This window comes from Mobula hypostoma, chromosome 24 (assembly GCF_963921235.1).
Source record: "Mobula hypostoma chromosome 24, sMobHyp1.1, whole genome shotgun sequence".
Lineage (NCBI taxonomy): Eukaryota > Metazoa > Chordata > Chondrichthyes > Myliobatiformes > Myliobatidae > Mobula > Mobula hypostoma.
In genome coordinates this window covers 32,786,186-32,807,712 of record NC_086120.1, presented here as the reverse complement: position 1 = coordinate 32,807,712, position 21,527 = coordinate 32,786,186, and the positions used below count along the sequence as shown (strand labels likewise).

The window sequence follows — 21,527 nt, the reverse complement described above, 5'->3', positions numbered from 1 at the left end:
GTGGAAGATTGTTTCTAGGACTGAAGGACCCTGGCTGGTGGTGTGTCTCGAGGGTCAGTGCTGGGCATATTGCTGTTTGTCATCTGTGTCAATAATTTGGATAGGAATGTGCAGGGCATGGTTGGTGAATTTGTAGATGACACGGTGGTGGGAGGTGTGGTGGACAGTGGAGATGGTTGCCAGGTATTGCAAGGGGATCTTAATCAGTTGGGTGAGTGAGCAAATAGTCTTTGGTATGAATGAGTGCAGAGCATTGCATTTTACAATGTCGAACCCAGATAGGACTTTCACTGTGCCTTGCAGGGCACTAGGGAATATTGAAGAATGGCGGGGATGCAGGAAGAATAAAGGTCAAGTGCTTGGTTTGCTGAAGGTGGAGTCATGATTGGGCAGAGTGAAGAAGGGAGCTATTGGTAGGCTGGTTATCATGGGTTAGAGCATTCAGTATAAAAGTTAAGGGTCAAAGTGCAGTGGTGTGGGACACTCACAGGGCCGAGCTTGAAGAATTGTGTTCAGTTTCGGGGAAAGATACTGTATTATAGGACTAGAAAGAATGCAGAAAAAATTACAAGATTGTTGCCGGGACTTAAAGGACAGGGTTGTTGCGGGGGGCAGTGGGGGGAAGGTGTGGAGTGGAGAGGGGAGGGGAAGAGAAGTATGAACAGGTTAGGACTTTTGTTCGTTGAGTGCAGGAGATTGAGAGGTGACCTTGCAGAGAAGTGATGAGGGTTCCTGTGGATTTCTGTCTTATTCCTGTGGTTGGGGAGTTGGGAACTGGAGGGAATTTGGTTGGGTGAGAGGAGATGAATTTAGTTGGAAATTTGAGGGCAGCCTCTTTTGACACAGGGCCAGTATCTATGTGGAATGGGTTGCAAAAAGAAGAGGTTGGGAGAGATGTGGTGACAGCTTTTAAAGGACAATTGGATGGGTGCGTGGATTAGAAAGCTTTGGAGGCTTATGGGCTAGGTGCTGGTAAATGGGACCAGTTTGGATGGGATATCTTCATTGGAATGAACTTGATGGACTGAGGGGCCTACTCCTGTGCTGCATAACATTTTACTGTTTACTCACTACTAGAGGTCCAGACCCACATCCTGGCCTCCCAGTTCTCTTCCATTTTGAGTGCACTGTGACACTGAAAGCTCCAGGCTCATGTAAAGAAACAGCCATTGAAATTTAGTTCTGACATCTGTGAAACTTTCCCAGCATAGGACCCTTAGTCCTATATCCCTACCTTTTTCTTTATGGATTGCACTTTAAAAATTTAGTATAAAGAGCAGTAAACAGTATAAAACTAAGTCAAATCAATATTTTGTGTTTTACCTTTTATCTTTTGCCTTTAAAACTGCATCATTTCTCTTGGGTACACTGTTGCGCAGTTTTATAAGAAAATCTGCTGGAAGGCCATTCCAAGCATCTTGGAGAACTTGCCACAGTTCTTCTCGCAGAGACGAGGAAATCTGCAGATGCTGGAAATTCAAGCAACACACACAAAAAATGCTGGTGAACGCAGCAGGCCAGGCAGCATCTATAGGAAGAGGTAGAGTCGACTGTACCTCTTCCTATACATGCTGCCTGGCCTGCTGCATTCACCAGCATTTTGTGTGTGTTGCACAGTTCTTCTGCAGACTTTTGGCTGTCTCGCTTGCTCTGTCTCTCCAGGTAATCCCAGACAGCCTTGATGATGTTGAGATCAGGGCACGGTGGAGGCCATACCATCTGAAACCATATACATAAAAAAAATCTAGGGTACCTAAGACTTTAGCACAGTACTATATATATGAAAATAACATGTTGTCAGTCATACGGAAATTCGATATTTTGTCATTTATTTTATCGAAGTCCTGTTATTTTGAAACCTCTACTAAATCTCCACACAGTTGTGTTTTCTCTGTAGAATATAACACCAGCTCTGAAGTAGTTCCCCATCCCTGATACTAGGCTGAAAAAAAACTCCACCACCTTCAATATCTTGTTAATCTTAATAATGTCGTGAGTCCAGAACTGGACTTAATATCCCAGCTAACTTCAAACCAGAGATTTATAAAGTTTTGTCACTATATGGCGTAGTTACACTTGCGGCCTGCCCCCAGCACATCCTTAGGATGACACATTTCACTGTATTTTATTTGGTTATAAAATAGGCCTTTCTGGCTCAACGAGCCGCACGACCCAGCAACCCACCTATTTTAACCCTACCTAATCACAGGACAATTTTCAACGACCAATTAACCTGTTAACCAGCATGATTTTGGACTGTGTGATTCACGGGGAATGCGTACAAACTTCTTATGGTGGATGCCGGTGTTGAACTCCAAACTTTGATGCCCCAAGTTGTAATAGCATCGTACTAACTCAGTATGCGACCATTGTACATGTGATGAATAAATGATTCTGAACCTGGAGCCTTGGAGAGGGAACGCTGACTGCCTATTCATTTTCATAGATGCTGCCTGACCTGCTGAGCTCCTCCAGTATCTTGTTTGTGTTGCTTTGGGTTCCCAGCTTCTGCAAACTTGCTCGTGTTTCTGAATCTAGAACTATCTGAGACAGTCCCTATAGTATTGACAAATTATAACCTCCTTAATCTTCGTTTTCTGCCTTTTAACCAATACTTAGTCCTTGCCCATATATGAGCCAAAATCAGATGTGCTCTATTTTTGAACATTCTTATCAAAAGCCTTCTGGAAGATCTCATATACCACAGCTACATTTCCTCCTTACCTATTCCCTAATTTTTGATCTCAAAAATTTCTAACAGATTTGTCAAACATGATAACTTTTTCATAGATTATTGTTAACTCTACCCAGTCCTCTTATGATCTGTTATGTACATGCTACCCCTCTCTAACAAAGTCCAAACTCCATATGTCATTCTGCTGCAGCTGTTTAGTCTAGTTCACTAAAGAAGACAAGTGTAAAACCAAGTATGAGGTAAGGTGAATGACTGCTTCTGGCATTCCTGGTCTTGGCCCAAAATATCAACTGTTTATTTCCCACCATAGATGCTGCCTGATCCTCCAGCATTTCAGAGGTGTAACTGCCATTACTCACCCTTGGCTAGTTCAATTGCACCTTGGAAGCCCATGATCAAGAAGGACAAGGTGGCAGTGGATGGGGCACTATCATCCCCAGGCAACCCTCTAACTCACACACCATTCTCACTGCTCCTTCAACATTGCTGGGTCTAAATATGTGCAACTCTCTAGCCAACAGAACTGTGAAGATCCCTCACTACAATTGTTCCAAGAGGCAGCTTATCAGCAAGTACGTTCGTGGGACCCCTTCATGAGCACCTTTGCTCTGTCCGCTGCAACAGATGAGATTTCCCAGTGGCCACCCGTTTTAATTCTGCTTTCCATTCCCATTCTAACATGGTCAGTCCATGGCCTTCTCTACTGCCACGATGAGGCCATGCTCAGGTTGGAGGGGCAACAGCTCACATTCTGTCTAGTAGCCTCCAACCTGTCAGCATAAACATCAATTTCTCTAACAACCGGTAATTTCTCCAACGCCCCTTTTTTCTTTTTCCATTCCCCATCTGGCTCCCCTCTTACCCTTCTTCTCCTCACCTCCACATCAGCCTCCTCCTTCCATTTCTCCCATGGTTTACTTTCTACTGCTATCAGATTCCTTCTTATTCTGCCTTTTCCCACCTATCACTGCCCAGCTTCTCACTTCATCGCTCCCTCCCCACCCACCCAATCCTTCCCCGTCACCTGATTTCACCTATCATCTGCCAACTTGATCTCCTTCCCCTCCCCCATCTTCTTACTGTTGCTTCATCCCTCCTCTTTTCCATTTCTGATGAAAGGCCTCAGTCCAAAACATTGACTGTTCATTCCCCTCCATAGATGCTGCCTGACCTGCTGTGGCTCTTCTACATTTTGTGTCTGTTGAGGTAGAATTAGGAATTAATTGGACTGTAAATGCTAGCTGTATCATGTACATATTAATAAAAGATCATCATCATGTTCCATGTCATATGATGTAGGCGATCATAGTTTTTCAATAACCATGATTGTTCTTGGCAAATTTTTCTACAGAAATGATTTGCCATTGCTTTCTTCTGGGCAGTGTCTTTACAAGATGGGTGACCCCAGCCATAATCAATAATCTTCATAATCTTCAGAGATTGTCTGCCTCACATCAGTGGTCGTATAACCAGAATTTGTGAAATGCACCAGCTGCTTAGAGGACCATCCACCATCACCACCTGCTCCCATGGCTTCTTGTGACCCAGATTGGGGCAGGGTTGGGGGGGGGGCGTGGAAGTGGAGGCTAAGCCAGTGCTACACCTTGCCCAAGGGTGACATTTGGGCTAGCGGAGAGAAGGAGCACCTTACACCTCCTTTGGTAGAAACGTATCTGCACCCTGCTACCCGCTGATAAAAGATAAATCACCTAAAAGAGCAAACACTGGAAATGGTGCTGTGCTGACCGCAAATTGGGATATAACTGAGATGCTATGATGCGTTGCTAAAAATGAAAGAAAATGGTTAGTACATTTAATTACTACAAAATGCATATTGCTCCACTTGGCCTTTCTATATTTATGAGACCCGTGAATAAATTAGTAATATAATAATGGCAATTATGATGTAATAGACAAAATGCCTCCTGGTTCTACCCAAGGTCCATATTAGGAAATTATTAATCCGCTTAAAATTTCATTAATGTGGTATTTTCATTTTCTTGCTATCAGAGATTACTTAACTATTGAGTTCTACCATTTTCTCTGCTATTTGTGCTATACTGAGCTTGAACTCATAGGGGAAAACTATACTAAGCAAAAGAAAAGAAGAAGGATGCTGAAAGGCTGAAAGAAAAGCAGACATTCTCATCAGATTTGACAACGCAGTATCCAATATGAAAGAAAGAGCTGATGTTTTTGTTAAAAGACATTTTATACCTATCCTACCATTTAAAGTTATCAAACTTTCTAAGGTGATTCAAACTAGCAAAATTTGATACCAAGCTTTATAAGAATATATTTTTTACATCATCTTCAAAATGAAGATGGTGTAGTCCTTGTCTAAGTTATTCCAATAACATTTCCCCAACCTGCAACCTCTCTCATTTGGAAGGACAGAAGTGGCAATTATATAGAAGCGGGCCATCGATACTTCCTCTCCACGTCAAAACCCCCCTGAGTTGAGATTAAATCAACACTTCGAAGTGGCCAAATACAAATTATGGAATTTCCTACCAAACAACACAGAAGGCGAAGCAGTCTGAGGATATGGCTCACCCTACCACGTTTCCAAGGGCAAATAGGGATGGGTAGTAAACGCTGTCTTTGTCAGTGACACCCTCAACCGACGAATAATTTTAAATAAAAATATCAGAAAGGGACAAGTTCGTTCAAAGAAGTTTAAGGAAGAAGGAAGGAAGGTATTTAGGAATGCAGGTCCTTGATACCTGCCCCCGATGGTAGAGTGAAAGAATCCGGCAGGTTTAAGTAGCCAGAACTAAAGGAGAAGAGGAATTTCGAAAGGTGTTCGGGGTGGTGGTGAGAGAGCTGTTTAGATGCGAATAAAGTCACTGCCAGACTGGAAGCCGTGCACAGGAATAATGAGTGAGTCGGAGTGTGAGGTAAACTACCGGCAGCAGAGGGGGCTTTTAAAAAAAATCTATTGGCAGGTGCAAGGTGAGAAGCTGGCAGGATAAGCAATGGAGTAGTCGACAGCCGAAGCTTTACGTTCACTTTTGCTCTGAGCTGCTTCATAACTGCTTGTGTGTAAAAAAAAGTGTTAATTAGCCACTACAGAATAAAAAGTACAGGGTTATCTTCTTTATTTTTAATACAGCGCCGTCTTATTTCCAAAATTGTATTCTTAATATGACTGGAAATAAATGAATTAAGATGTATTCACATCTCGTATCCCTTTTTAAAGACATCTTTCACATTATTCGGCAATTCATGTGTGAAGAAAGCCATCCCATGGTTGGTTCCCCCACTGTCGCTTGTGCGCTGTTGTAAATTTATGTGTTCTCCCCTTCGAGAGGCGCTGCTTCGGAAACATGTAGAAAAATAATTCGTGCACAATTATCCTGACCCCCCAAAAAAAGAGCTGAAAACACAATCCCACGAACAGCTGACTTGGAGAGGGAACCGGTTTCAAGTTAACATAAAGTCATGAGTATTTAAATATGAAGCACTAATTTGTTTCGAGTGCTCGGAAGGTGAAATGTCTTTGGAATTTTAAAAAAAGGCAAACTAATATGTTTGCAGCTTAATTTTCTAAAAAAAAGTATCTGCGATTTCTATTAATCGCCTCTACATCATAATCACAGACTACAAAATTATACTTAAAAGTATGTTCACAGCCGCGTACTGAATGTTACAACGTTGGAGGTAATGTAACAACTGGCGGCTCGAGCGCTTTTATTGATACCATTGAACCAGCTCCCATTGTGACATCATCGGCCAAGTCCTTCTCCCATTGGCACGCGACTTCCTCGCCCGCTGTCACTCAATGGAGCGGTCCGGCCCCAACAGGGCTGGACCCTGCCCTCTCCGATTACTGATTGGATATGACTGCGGGGCCCCGGAGGCAACTGCCCGGCGACTGGCTGAAGATGCCTTCATTCATAATTTCCCTCCTCGCTTGCCCTGCACCGCCCCCTCTCGTCAGCAGGGTAGGTTGCGCAAGTGTAGTAGGGGTTGGATTCACTCTTAAAAAAAAAGCTGCTCCTGTTGAAAGTTGTGGTTCAGGCACCGTATGGAGGCGGCGGCTCGAGGCTTTGATTTGCAAGAGTTGTGTGTGTGAGCTCGGTGGACGGCGATGATGAACGTGGAGGTGGCTGTGCTGCTCTTCCTGGCCCTTTGGGTTTGTGTTTGGACGGAAGATTCTGGGAAAGTAGTTGCTGACCGCTACGCCGTGTACTGGAATAGCACCAATCCCAGGTAAGGCAATTTGCACATCAGAGGGGTGGAATGGGGAGCGTTTGTATTCCTGTATGCATGCTTCAAAAAGAACTGCACCATCCATTCCTCTAGATTCTTGTACACTGATTCACAGATCAATTGAGCACCGTTTCCTATCGAATTGTAATTTTGCACTGTTTGCATTCTCCTCCCAAATCTTTCAGAGCGAGTTGTCTTTATTTATGCAGTGCCCTTGCAATGATAAATTGCTCCGTGCTTTAAAAAGGAGACATATATACATATAGTTCTTGATGCACACGCGCCCAGATTTATTGACCTGTTAATTTTAGATGTCTGAAACTGATTTGGAAGCAAGTCCCGCTCAAGGTCTGTGCCTTCGTTCGCTTCTACATAGGCACTCGCAAAACTTAGGGATCGCTCTGCTCTCACCTAGGAAACGGGGGGCAGCGAGTACCCGCTGCATAGCCATTGCGTCGTGTCCTCTCTTTATTGTAACCTTTGCGAGTGAAAACGCCGTCATTTGGAGGTGCGCGGTCACGGAATGAAGCCAGTTCACTGGAAGCGTTGCATTTTTAAGGACACATTTGCAAGGAGATATTGCACTCAAGGGGGAGACTGACACGCGAAACGCGGCTGATCTGGACAGAGATTACAGTGACAAGATCTCTGTACGAGGGCGAATTTTATTCCTCGTCTAATCTGGCGATTCTTCTGATGGATGATTTTAAGATAGAAAATCATCGCTCTGTCTTCAGATTTGTAACTTTTTCCTTGCAGTTGAGCTGAGAAGTTAGGGGTGGTTGTGAAGGTGGAGGGGGGGGGCGGGAGCGGGGGGAGCAGAAAGGCATTCATTCTGGAGGAGTAGCTGTCTCTTCCGTTTAAACTTTTGTTACTAAGTGCTCTCCGCTTTCTCGATCCCTTTTGCCACATCCCCACTCCCATTGGTCCTGCTTTAATGGGAGTGTGTGTGTGGGGGGGGGGGGGCAGTGGTTGGAGATGACAAGCTTCAGGAGCACGCGTTCGTTCCTGGGAGCTTATGCTGGGGTAGAGTGGTGAGTGTTATCAGTCAGCCTAAACTGCTGTGCTATCTGATAACCTGTTTTCTCAGAAGCTCCCCGACCATATAGCAGCCCCCCCCCACCAAGATTCGCCTAGTAAATTGATCTTTAATGCGAATTTCTTAATATCAGTACTGTACGGTTTGCTGCCGTCCGTAATTCTGCCGGGATATGGATGGTCCGCCTGCATCTGTTGAACGGGAATAAACCACACACCCACCGCGTGCGTGCTCAATCTTTCAAAGTCATTGTTTTATTTGTTTGCAGTTTAGCCGCTGAGATTTTTTTCCAACCATCGCGCAGTCCTTACAGGTTAATATTGTGGAAAGATGTTTTATTTTTGTAAGTAGAACGATACGGCTGAATAAAGAGTATCTTTTTTTGTGTGACGGAGTTCCAGTGTCTTAGCGTGTGCTAGAGCGGTGGTGTAGGTTCAGTATAAGTGCGGTGTTTAAAACAAAATTTTCCATAAATTTCCCAGGACCTGTCGATAAACACGGCAAGGAATTTCTAAACTCAGCAATCAAGCCTGTTGCTCAGAATAGAGTCCGATCTTACCGCATTATCTGAAACGACACCTGCAAAGAAAAGAAAAATTCCCTGTGAAATAGTTCTTGGAATTCGGGGACAAGGGCTCACAATGGACCGTGCTCCTTTCCGCATTCAAATTCACACTTTGCACAAAAGAACATGCCCAGTAGTTCAGTTGGCATCTTTTTTAGTTCATTACAAACTCGCAATTTGCGCCCAAGGCAGTCAGCCATAGAAATTAGTTTTAGACTCCAGGCGAAGGGATCTGGGTTACAACAGGATAGGCGGTGTTCGGTACCTGCCAAGCATTTAAATGCACTGCAATAGCAGGACTTCTGTGTGAATCCCGAACTTCGAGGGGAGAAATAGACAGATAATCGTTTTCTCTGTTTCTCTGCCTCTATGTCTGTCACCTCAGTTTAGCGACAAGGCGAATACTCGGAGTGAAGCCAATCTCACCTGACTCGTCTTCAGGAAGTTTGAGGGGTCTCCGCGTCTGTATTACACTCTAAACTTTTGCGTGCGTGTTTCCTTCGAGTTTGTCAGTTTCTCTCCCCACACAGCCGGTCAGCGTATACACAATTCCATCACCTCCTTAAAAAGCAAAGGAAAATAAATCTAAACATTGCGACATCAACTAAGCACTAGATTAAGTTTAGCAGCGCAGTTCTCTTCAGCCGGTATGCAGTATATTTGGGTAGTGGGACGACCTCTCGTTAGCACGCAGTAATTCAAAATCGACGGGTTTAAAATCGGCTCGGGTGAGCAGCGTAGAAACGGGTTACATCTGATCATTCAACAAGTCGTGGGCAGATTTACTGGCCATCAGTTGAACTCTTAAAAGAGGAAATATGCGTACCAACGTCTGTACTTTTTTGACCTTTCCCTACAAGAGTAGTTGTTTGGCAGATGTAAAGTAATTCTTTGGCAGAATTCACCATGCAGAGTATTTTCACTTTCTTTTATTTTACTGCGCAGCAAATTTTCTTGGATAAAAAAATTGAACTTTTCCTATAAAAGATGGGTAAAGGACAAGTAAAACAGAAGCCAAGCGTTGCCCAGGCACTGGGTTAATGAAGGAAGCGTTCACAGTTATGTGTTGCTCACTCACTGTTACATTTTCAGGGCTTATACGACATTGCATTCGCCGTCTGTAAGTGCCCTTTGCCTGCTATCTTATCTCCATTCTGATTTATCCAACCTCCGTGTTCCTGATGATGCAATTAAAAAAATCAATAAATATGTTACTAATTTATGTTAATATCAAATTACAAATACGTCTTACTAATAATAGTCGGGCAGTCAGTAAATGGTAGAACTCTCCGTTTCACACGGACTAATTTGAATTTACAATGCAAATTACTGAGCTAGATGCGGCATAGTGATACACATCATTATAATAAATTGTTCCTATAAAATTGATAGCCTTGCTCACAGACAGTGGTAATGGGAGTTTTTAATGAAGCTGCCTATACGTGGTTAATTTATACATGAATACCATAACAACAGGTTCGTTGACATAAAAACTGAGTTTCATGCTTTAGTTGTTTGGGTTTTTCACTCTTACTGTACATAGAACTGGGGTGTACAAGAGTTCGATGTGCTATAAATCATGCAGGCACACATCTTTCTGCAGTGGGGCAGTGAACCTCGATAAGTATACCACCATCCATATTTACATAGATCTAAGCCCAGTGAAGTGAAAATAAAATCAGATTGTTATCTTTCTTCTCATTAATTCTTTTTAGAATCATTTATAATTCCAAAATTATCTTATGTATTTTTTTAAAAAGCTATTATCTTTTCTGCTTTCACTCTTGGTACCAAGCAATCTGACAGTAAAGACTTTTGAGTCAGACTTTTATTGCAAGCATTGTTGCAGTCCTTTCTTTTAACAAAAATAGCAAAGTGCTGGGGGAGGGTGCGTTCTGGTAGATGAAACAACATCTAATTTTTCATGGAAGAGTCTGGACTACTAAACATCACTCTGAGGAAATTACCCTGCAGAGGCCCTTAGCAAGTACTTTTGAAATGTTATTTGTCATGGTCAATCGTGTGCTGAGGGGCTTTAACAGGTAAATTGAGAAAGTCATATATTCATCAGGTATGGACGCATGATTATGTCGCAGATGTTTGAACATTGGTTCCTCGGTTTTATTTTTATCAAAATTTTGTGAGTGAGGGTCAGAAATCTCTTCATTTCTGCTGTCGGACAAGCAAGAAACTCAACTGACTGCAAAACATTGCTTTTTAAATATGTTAGTGCATCTCAGACATTCTACCTCGTATGTATTGTGGGACAGCTCAAAAAGCACACTGGTTTTAACCTAATTATGATAATAAGCATGTACTGGTCTCTTCACTTAACTGAGTTACAGTGGGATCTCATATAAGATCAGCTTGATACTCAAGACAAGGTAAGAAGGATCTAATCACTTAAAGTAACTGAATTGGGAACTTACATGTGCTGGGAGTTTAGATAATTCTATGTTATATACAGGGAACTTTGGGCTATTGATAATGCCGTAAACAATTGTTTTAAAACACGTTGTGAGTTCCTATACACACTTTTGCCTCCTTTGCCTATCATTTATTTTGTACAATAGTTAATCATTTAAAATGGTGCTCAGGAAAAGGGCTTGTATCTTGAGGTTGCTTTATCTCAGTGGTTGATGTGTTCTTTACCTCAAATTTGGTTTTCTTTTGATATCCGAAATTGTCAAAAGAACTCTCCTTCCCAGTTTCCAATGCTTCATTTAAAACAGTTACATTTATTTTATCAGAAAGAGTTGTAGGTTTCTTCAAGTCTTTGTGCAGAGACAAATTTCCAATTTCTTTCCTGAATGACATGGCTCTACTTTTGCAATTATCCCCTTCTCTTCTGAGTTTATCCAGCAAAGAAAATAATTTTCTTGTATCTCTGCTACTGAACCTGCTTAAACACCCATTAATCTCCTGTTTTCTTGTGAGAACATGGCAAATTTACCGTAACCTGCTCTCATAAATTAACTCTCTGAGACCCATTTCTGTATTGGTGAATCCACATTTTTAAGGCTAATATATTCTTGTTGAGATGCAGGCAACAGCTATGAGGTTACTTTTCAGTCCCTGTGAAAAGAGACACAGCCTCAAATATATGAATTCTTTTGTTTGCCAAATACAGTGTTATTAATGTTTAATATTTCTGATTGTAGCTAAATCCCTTGTAAGGCTGAGGTTTTTTTACTGTTATCAGTAGAGGGGAAAAATGACAAGTTGAAAATTTTAGAGGCAGAGCGTATACTGAGAATCCTAGTGTCACCTGCTCTGAAAGGGAGAAAGGGAAAGAGGGTGTGTGTGTGTGACAGAGAGAGAGTGTGAGAGCGATAGAGGGAGAGGGGGAAAGAGAGAGAGAATCAGAATCAGGTTTAATATCACCAGCATATGCTGTGAAATTTGTTGTCTTTGCAGCAGCAGCACAATGCAATACATAATAATAAAAAATGGAATTACAGTAGATATATATATTAGTTAAGTGAAATAAGTAGTGCAAAAATAGATATAAAAAAATAGTGAGGTAGTGTTCATGGATTCAATGTCCATTTAGAAATGGGACGGCAGAGGGGAAGAAGCTGTACCTGAAACGTGGAGTGTGTACCTTCAGACTTCTGTACCTCCTTCCTGATGGAAGCAATGAGAACAAGGTGTGACCTTGCACTCAACGTCAGTAAGACCAAATTACTGATTGTGGACTTCAGAAAGGGTAAGGCGAGCTAACACGCACCAGTCCTCACAGAGGGATCTGAAGTGGAAAGTGTGAACAATTTCAAGTTCCTGGGTGTCAGTATCTCTCAGGAACTAACCACCTTTTACCAAGTAAGAGTGGATGCTTCTTACTTAGTATATCCTGCACTCCATTGCCAATTGTAGCTTGTAATCATTGAAAATCGCAGCTCCCTGTGTTTGAACAGAAACAGATTTCAATCACAAATATGGATCACAAAGTTTACTGCTGAAGTGAGGGCATTGCTAAAGCGTTCCATTATTATTACTCACGTTGCCCACAAAACACTGACTTTGCTTGTTCATTAATGATTCTTTCAAATGCAGAATGGATTTGAGAGTCTTGCTGACACATTTTTTGCAATAAAGGTTGTATATAGATTTAATTAAGACACCTAGAATTACGAGAGGTTTAGATAGAGAAATTTGCAAGGACCTGTTTCCTTTATTGAGGTCAATAGTCTTGATTTAGAGTAGCTTAACTAGAGGAGAGTTGAAGAACAAATAATATATCTCCTTCTGGAAGGTGTTGAGAGGTTGTAATTCATCACTTGACAGGCTACAGAGAGAAAAGCGTCCATTTTATTTTAATGAAATACTTGCATTTATATAGTGCATTACACATCCCTATCTGAACATACCAAAGCACTTTTCCGTCAGTGAAGTAAATTGTAGTATCATCACTTCATTGATCCAAAAGCACCTAGATTCATGCTTGAAATGCTGTAAACTTCACGACTAGGAAGTGAGAGCAGGAAGATGTAGGACAGGACTGGTGCAAACCCAGTGAAAAGGATGGCTCCCATCTTGGTACAAATTTCTTTGATTTTGCGAGTAATTTCTGTTCCCAATTAGAATTAGTTTTCTTTTTGTTGGTTCAGATTTTGTTCCCTCCCCTTCAAACACTATATCTTTTTAAATCTGGAGTATAATCAAAATAAACAAATCACACAGAGCTCCCCTGGGACTTGCTTATCTACATTTTGAGTGCCTCAGTGGGAATTTCCTTTTTGGTTTTACAATGATTGTTTCAGGAAATGAAGGATATTGCACCCATTCGTTGTGCTCTACCAGGTTGACTTCACTTGTGTGAAAGGTTCGTGAATCACAAATACCATGGCCATATTTTGTGAGTAATTTTATGGTGCCTTTGTTTTGTATGAGATCTCACCAACATACCACCGAGTGATTCCATTCGCCTTCCTTAGACGCTCTTGGGTTGAACTAGACTGTTCATGAGCTCAGTGACTCACTTGACTTACCCTGAGCCAAAATTTAAATCCCTTTCCCTCAGACTGCCTATCTGCTCTGTGATGTCAGTCCCACCACAGTGCAACCTAATTCCTCACTTGTCTAATGGTCATCCCATCAGCCTCCCTCCGTCACTCAGGATTCTGTTGCCCGTGTCCTGACCCATGTTAAGTGCTGCTCTTCCTTGTGTGCACTGATTTGCATTGATTTCTCGTCAACCAACAGTTTCAAATTTGCATCATTGCGTTTCTAGCATTCATTTTACCTCCCAAACCTTCTCAAAACCTATCATCCTCTGAGATCACCACTAGATCTGGCCTCTTGTATTTCCCTGCATAGTTTTGCTCCTCCATTATAATTGTTCCTTCAACTCGAGACTACATTCTCCCCAAACCTTTTTTGTCTTTTTCTCTTTATCTTCCCTACTGATTTTAGATGCTCCTTAAACATTGCAATTTGATTGTGCTCTTTTATGTTTTGATCATGCTTTTGCCCACCTTTGCTGTGAATGTCATTTTTATTTCCACCTTCCGGTGAGTCACCTTGAAACAATTAAAGCACATTATGGATGTTGCATGCACATAAGTGGTTGCTGTGATTGAGATATTCTGATTTATTGCACATTTGTTAAAATTATTTGAGCAATAAGATAGGTCAGGTACTATTTTAAAATGAAAATTTATAAAAATATGTATATTGGGAGTAATTGGAAAAAGGTTAAACCCACCCCCCATCCCCTCTTCCTGCTGTGAAGGGGCTTCTGAACCTTTTCTGTGACTGTCGATGCGTGGTGTGCTTATTGAAGCAGCACCTTCAGCGGTGTCAGTGTTCTGTGCAGGAAGTTTAACACGTGAGGGGGACTGTGTGTGTAATTTTCACACTTGTCTTTGTTAATTGTACTGATGTGAAGTAACCGTGTCAGTGCCGGTGAACTAGTGATGCAAAAAATACCTTGTTGCAGCTTTTACCACACCTGCCTGGTTTGCACTTTTCACTGGAGAGTGGAACCGAGCCAGATTTACGGCGAACCAGCCAATATCCCATGTAATTTGGCCTTTTTGGTTGTGACTGGTCGGTGGTTTTAACGTTACGGAATAGAAACCCATTGGGGTATAGTGGAAAGATGTTCCGAATTGTGGTTTGCGGAGGAAAGGGCAGGAAAAGAACAGGATTGTGGAATTTTCCTGCCTCAGTTGCTGGGGGGAAAGATATCCTTCAGTGCCATATAATCAAAATGGAAGTTGATGAGCTCGGTTAGTGTAATGCTGTACCTCCAATGAGTAGCAAATTGTTCAATACAGGTAAATGCATACCTTATCCAAACGTAGAATTCTCATCTGTCATTCAACCTCTGAACTGTATAAAATTCTATAAGTTTAACAGTCATATCTTGATTTGAACAAGACAGGTCCCTCCAATTAAAAAGTCTTAAATCATTAGCATAAAGACACAGTTTCTCTGTTGGCATCTTGGATCCAATGGCGATTAACCATATGGACTACAAGGCTCTGTTGAACATTCTAGTGAATTTTTTTTTGTTTTGAACGAATCTAGCGGAAATGCTCGATTAGCGGCAGAGGCAGGGGCTGATGTGTTATTGTTCTGCTCAGTGCGAACAGATGAATTAATGACTTAAACAGTCGGCAGAACGAGTTTTAGGGGCCTGGATGATTTTAGCAGGCACTTCAGCGCTCTGCAGCGCATTAGAGATTAATGTGGGTGTGTGAAATTTTCATGGGAGCACTCTGTCTGTTGTTTTGTCTTTTCTGGGGTTTTGTTAGGGTGTTGTGATTGCCAATTTCATAAATTTCAGGCTGTAATAATTTGTGCGACGGGACTGCGTTTGACAGCACAGCCCAGCAGGATCTGAGCTGTCCTTCAAACTTGTTCTGTTGGTCATTTGGATCATCTGTATCTTAACTTCATGTTTTTGCCATTGACTCTGCAATATCAATGTGAACAATATTGAGCTGTATACCTGTGCAGCCCCACTCCACCACTGCAAGTGTGTGATAGTTTCGGCTTTCCCACTCTCTCCTATGTGAAGAAAATGGCCCTGTTCCTACATTAAACTGCATCCTGGAGGCCTTGAGATCATTTGCATAAATCCAGAACTTTTTTTGTGTGTGAGTAAGATCTCCTCCACTCTAAATCACTGCTTGCAATAAGAGAGCTTTCGCTGGGCTGCATGCTCTTGGGGTCAAATCCTGGTTTGTTGTCTGTTAGTGGCAGGGCGGAGGAGTGCGGAAGCTGTTTCCAACAACAGGTTAAGTGGATCACTCATTAAGCAGTCTCAGTTTTGGAGCAAGTTTTCCTGTAGTATATTAGCACCAGTCTGTAAGACGGCTGCAGAGGGTTTTCTAGACATTCTGACTTTTAAAGTAAGCCAGCTGTACCTTCCACAGAATACAAAGGAGCTCTCCTGAATATCGTTAATCCTCTCTTCTGGGCGCACATGAGGTGGAAGGGCACCTGGTTTCTATTGCTCCATGCCAGCTTTCATTACAGCGATATAACAGATAGACTGGCTATTACAAAGGGGGGACATCTGTGTATCATATACTGTGAATGCAAAGGTCTCCAACCTACAGGTTATTGCTGCTGTCTATCTGTCTGATTGGGACATATAGTTGTCATTGGCTGTCAGGTAAAGTTTACTCCACTGGTGTAGGGTATTGGATCAATATCGTACTTTGCAGTTATCAATCAGTTTTATTCTGAAGCTTTTTAGTTATGGTACAGACTGTCAAATGTCTGTATCCATATCTGTCTGAGTGTCCTGTTCTTTTACCTCCTGCTTTGGAGCACGTAGCTGAAAAATGCTAGCACCATTTACTGTTCCATTGGGAGGAGGAAAATAAAGCTGGACGGAGCAGGGGCTGGGTAGGGGGTGAGCAGTGCTATTGGTCCATCTTGTAGTTCGAGAATATTTACTCGTGACCCAGTATCAGAGTCAGATTTATTATTGCCGACATTTGTCACGGAATTTGTTGTTTTGTGGCACCAGTACAGTGAAATACATAAAACATACTCTAAACTATAATAAGAAATATAAAAAAAAAGTAGTGCAAGAAATAGTGAGGTAGGTTTCATGGGTTCATTGTCTGGTGGTGGAGAGGAAGAAGCTGTTCCTAAGATGTTGAGTCTGTGTCTTCAGGCTCCTGTAGCTCATCTCTGATGGGAAGAGGGCATATCCTGGGTGGCATGGATCCTTAATGATTAATACCGCCTTTTTGAGACATCTCCTTTTGGAGAAGTCCTCAATGTGGGGAGGTTAGCGTCCATGGTGGAGCTGGCTGTGTTTACGAAGGAGATGATTAAGAGTGAACATGTCTTATGAGGCTCCCGAGAGCAAATGAATTTGTTCGCATGACTTTAATTGTTCCAGAAACTGCTGGACTTCTGGATAAGCAAAATTTTGATTTTGTTTTGCACGTTCCCAGGAGAAGTCAGTATTCATTGTCCGTCCCCAAGTGCCTTTTGAGAAGGTATTGGTGAACCATCCTCCTGAACCTTTCTCGTTCTCCTGTTGCAGATGTCCACTGTACATTTGGGGAGGTAGTGCCAGGAATTTAACACAGTGGCAATGAAGGGGCATTTCATGTCAGATGGTGTGTGATTTGGATGGTGATGTTCCCATAAATCTATTGATCTTGACCTATTAGATAGTAGAGATTGGTAGCTTGTGAGGTGCTATCACTAGAGTAGGTGAGAGGTTGCTTACTATAACCACAGTGCATAATTTAAACATAATGTTAGCTTTTTATACCTTTTCAAATTGTGGTCACCTACAGATAATCAAGGAATTAACAATTCCTCTTCTTTCAATCTATTTTCCAGTGGGGATTTCAATAGTCTGAAATTGTAGCATATGTATTTTTTCCTTTTCATGTCTAAATGAGGGATATTCAGCAAGAGAACTATGAGTTTTGCCTTCCATCTTGGGATTGATTTGGAAGAGAACATTTTCAGCTGTTTAACTGTAGTATTAGGAGATGGTGATTGCAGTAGGTCCAAATTAACGAATTAAGCATGTTGACCTGTGTGATTATATTCTTTGCTGTGTATCAGTACCAACAGATTAAGTAGGTTTCATCATACTCCTGTGGCTTGAGAAGGTATTTAATTTTTTAAAGTTTCTAATATTATCTTTATTCATGAAGGAAAAAAACAGCGCAAACGAAAACCTCTAAATTCCTGTTAAGTACATTATATAGTGTAAATCTTCAAGAAAGAGGGAAAAAAACACCATTGCCATCCCAGGGGTGATATCCCTATTTTTGTTTGAGAGGCTACCCTACCAAACCCCTGGCCTTCCACGTGTGGTAGTAGAAGGAACCTATACTGTGGTCCTTCCCCACAGCGCCTTAGCATCGGCTGCAGCGAGCTTCGGTGCTCCTGTCTCGAAGGTGATATTCCTATCAATGCATTTCTCCCTCAGTACGGCACAAGAAGTCGCAGGAATTTTGTGCTCTGTTTTTGACTCAAACCTATCACCTTCTGACTTCAGTGGAGAAAACTGTTTATGGAGTCATGGGTAACAGAGTGTGGGAGAATGGGGGAGAAGGAAGGGCATTAGATGTCCTGCCAAAGGTGAAATATATTCTTAGGCCACACCAGGAAACATAGTGAATTTTAAAATGCGCTGCGATTGCCCAATGTAGAGACAATGCTGCACATATCCGAGATGTTAGAAGTGGGAGAAGATGGGGAAGAGGTGCTGTAGATATCTCTTTATCCCTCTCTGCCCCCACTACTGACAACCTTGTGACAAAGTAACTTATATTCTCCAGGAAAAATGCATTCAATCTCTAATTAAAGATGGATTAGATCACTTCAGGTTACTAATACTGCATAATAAAAAAAATTAAGCACTCCTGAAATCTCACCATCCTCCCAGAGTCACTCAGTCACTCCGCGATGCCCCTGATTTGGACTTAATCCCTCTTCTACCATCTTATCATCTCCATTTACCAGACCCAGGCCAAACCCTGTACAGGTTGCAGTGGTTTATAATCATCTTGCTGTGGAGTCATATGGCTGCACACAGTTTAAGAGCTTACCTTTGAAATCGAGCATTTTACTTAAAATTGTTCCTGGGATGTGGACAATACTTTTAATTTATGCTGTCATTTGCTACACATGGTTGAGATGGAGGAGATGTGGGGGTAAGAAGAGGCTTTAAAGGATGAAGTCCTGCACTGCTGGTATGACCTTGAATCTGACCCTTAAAACGGGTAGAGTACAGAAGGCTTCTTTCTCTGAAATGATTGAGAATATCATTTTGAATTTCTGAGGCACATTTGGAAGGTGTTTTTTTTCTCACTGCTTTGCTTCCACTGTTGGTTCCTAAATTAGTAAATATTCTGCATTTATAATCTTTCACTGGAGGATGTGGACGTGCTCATCTCGGGGCTGCAGGGCTCATTTCAAAAGCTGCACGCTACTGTACCTGCTCTGACAAAGAATCTGTGGCCTGAAATGTTAACCGTCCCACCCCATATCTCTTCCTGTAAGTGTTGCCCAACCTGCTGAGTTACTCCAGCCTTTTCTGTTTTTGTTTCAGGTTTCCAGCATCTGCATTTAAAAAAAAAATGAAATTTTTAAGTGCAGGAGATGGAAATCTGAAACCCTGTCTGCTCACTGTTCCATGAAGTGAGGGAAACTGGCCTTTTCTGCCGTTGGGCTTCTCATTGCTTCAAGAGCCTTGGCCTGTGCAATAAACACAGCCTTCTCTGGTTGTGATACATTTTGCACTCTGCACCCAGCCTTTTCTATGTAAGATTTGGCCTTTGAATTATTGCATGTACACCCTTCTCTGTGGTGCCAACGTGGGTCTGTCACTAACTGTAATAATATATGGTGTCCTTGAGATTGTGAAAGGCACTATATAATACTAAAGAATGTTTATTTTATTTTTGAAGTACTTTATAGATAAAGAATTCCTCTTTGCTTAATTTGTCTAATTTTTCTGCTCCAAACTGAAGCAATACGGAATATTTGATTCTGGCTAATTCACACTCACATGGTCACCCCGTACATTAGAGAGATGGGAGAAATGTCTCAGCTCGTCAGAAATTCTCCTCGCAGAAGTTCAGAGTCTGGCAAACTAGCTAAATTCTCTGATAGCAGAGTATAAAGGCCCAGTGCTCCACTCCCATTCACTCCACCCCATCCAAGCATCACAGTTCTTGACATACTGGTTGTAAGCATTGGCTGGGGTTTAAGGTGAGGTGGAGTCAGGACGTGCAGGTACTGTTCAGCTCAGGATACCCAGTTTCATCTGCTGATTTCGAGCTGACTAAATGATGTCCGCAAACCAGGATTCATCACTTTTTTCTTGTAGGTTTTTTTTTCCTTCCTTCAGTAATTTCCCACTATGTTCGTCCAGTGTGGCTCACTCTATTGCTTTCTCTTTCATGAGCAGACAATGGAAGTTTCTCTGGCGTTCTCTGGGAAGGGTCCATCTTGAATGGGTATAATCCCTCATTGATAAGGAAACTGCTGTCAGGGTGTGTGAAAGGACTCGGGGGCCTTGCAAGGTGGGGGGTTATGGGAGATGTCAGTCACTGAAGTGTGTACCCTTTCTAATCCTCTGAGCTCGTGAACAGTGCTTCTAAAACTGGGAGTCACACTAGTGTCATTCCACCTTGAGACAGCATGCAGTTTTTGCTCTGATTTGACATTTGAATGATAAAAAAAAAGTTGGGGAGGGGACAAAATTCCTCAGATGGAATACTTCATCTTCAATGCCTACTATAGGTCACGGGATGGGATTAACTACAAGGCCTCTTAAAATTATAAATATATTTAACCAGTTCCCACAAGTCATTGAAACGTTTAAACCTGCATTTACTTAAAGCAAAGTTGTACTCACTTGAGAACCTACTTAAAAAGGACTATGCAGTTGTGGTTGTTAATTTTCCCCTGACTTTTCTCAATCTCCCTTTCTCTAACCATCTTTAAAATTTGACTTTGATGCTACAATGCTTTACATTGTGATTGCAGTAACACGGTGATTTAAGATCACTGGACTAACTACCCAAGACCAGTCCGGAGACAGGAGCTCCAATCCCTCCACAGTCATAACGGGCATTATATTCAATTAATTAAATAAATAAGAAACGAAGAGTCTGTTCTTGTAATGATGTCCTTCAAATTACCAGATTATTGTAAAAACCCAATAGGATCAGTGACAGTTTAGAGGGAAGGAAATCTGTTGTCCTTGCCCAGAGTGGCCTTTGCCTTATTCCAAACAATCTACTGGTAGCTGCCCTCTGCATTGATTGTGGACGCTGATAAGTTTAAGGAAATTGTGCAATTAATGATTGCTTGGTAAAGAGAATGGAGGAGATAACAAATCCCAATTGCATTACTGTATATTTTATGAATAGGTATGTAAATTTAAAAGGTATTTAGTTGGGAATAATATGTATTGTGTTGACTTTAGCTTAACCTTAATTTCCTGACCTCTGCCTCTTCCATCTATACCCCTCCCTTGCACCATTTAACTTTTGTTTCAACTTTGCTTGTGCCTTGCACTACAGTCTTTCACTTGTGGTTCACCATGTTGGGGTGGGTGTCTATGCTGCTGGGTTGTACTTGCAGGGTAAATTCATGGAATTGTTATTACACAGAAGTAGGCCACTCAGTCCGTAGCCTCAGAACATTTCTGCTGATCCAACCCTCATACTCTTTCTCCAGAGCCCTTCAAAGTATCCCCCCCTCAAGTGCCTGTCCGAATCTCTTCTGACCACGAAAGTCTGACTGATTTTGTTCCACTTGCCTTGTTCACAGTGACCTGCAGGTCATTTCAGCCCTCCACACTTTATTAAAAGAAAAGTCCATTTTTCCTCGGGTGGATGTGGAAATTGGTCAGGAGAGTCGGCAGAGGGTCATGTTCCATATCTGCCCTCCAAACAGTATTTAGATGAGATACAGGACGATTGGCTGGTAGAGAAGGCATAAAGAGGCACATGGGCCTTTCCTACTTCTTTGCCGACAGTTTTGGTTAGATTTAATCTCAGGCGATT

The 21,527-nt window shown here is 41.9% G+C and overlaps 1 protein-coding gene across 2 annotated transcripts in view; it reads left to right on the top strand.

Moving 5' to 3' along the window:
• The first annotated feature begins 6,674 nt into the window (after window positions 1-6,674).
• LOC134337342 (ephrin-A5-like) overlaps window positions 6,675-21,527 on the top strand; it is a 455,354-nt gene continuing 440,501 nt past the window's right edge. For both annotated transcript variants that reach the window (XM_063032267.1, XM_063032266.1), the window contains exon 1: window positions 6,675-6,910. In XM_063032267.1, coding sequence (XP_062888337.1) covers window positions 6,789-6,910 — 122 coding nt within the window. In that variant the 5' untranslated portion in view covers window positions 6,675-6,788. The remainder of the gene's footprint in view (window positions 6,911-21,527) is intronic.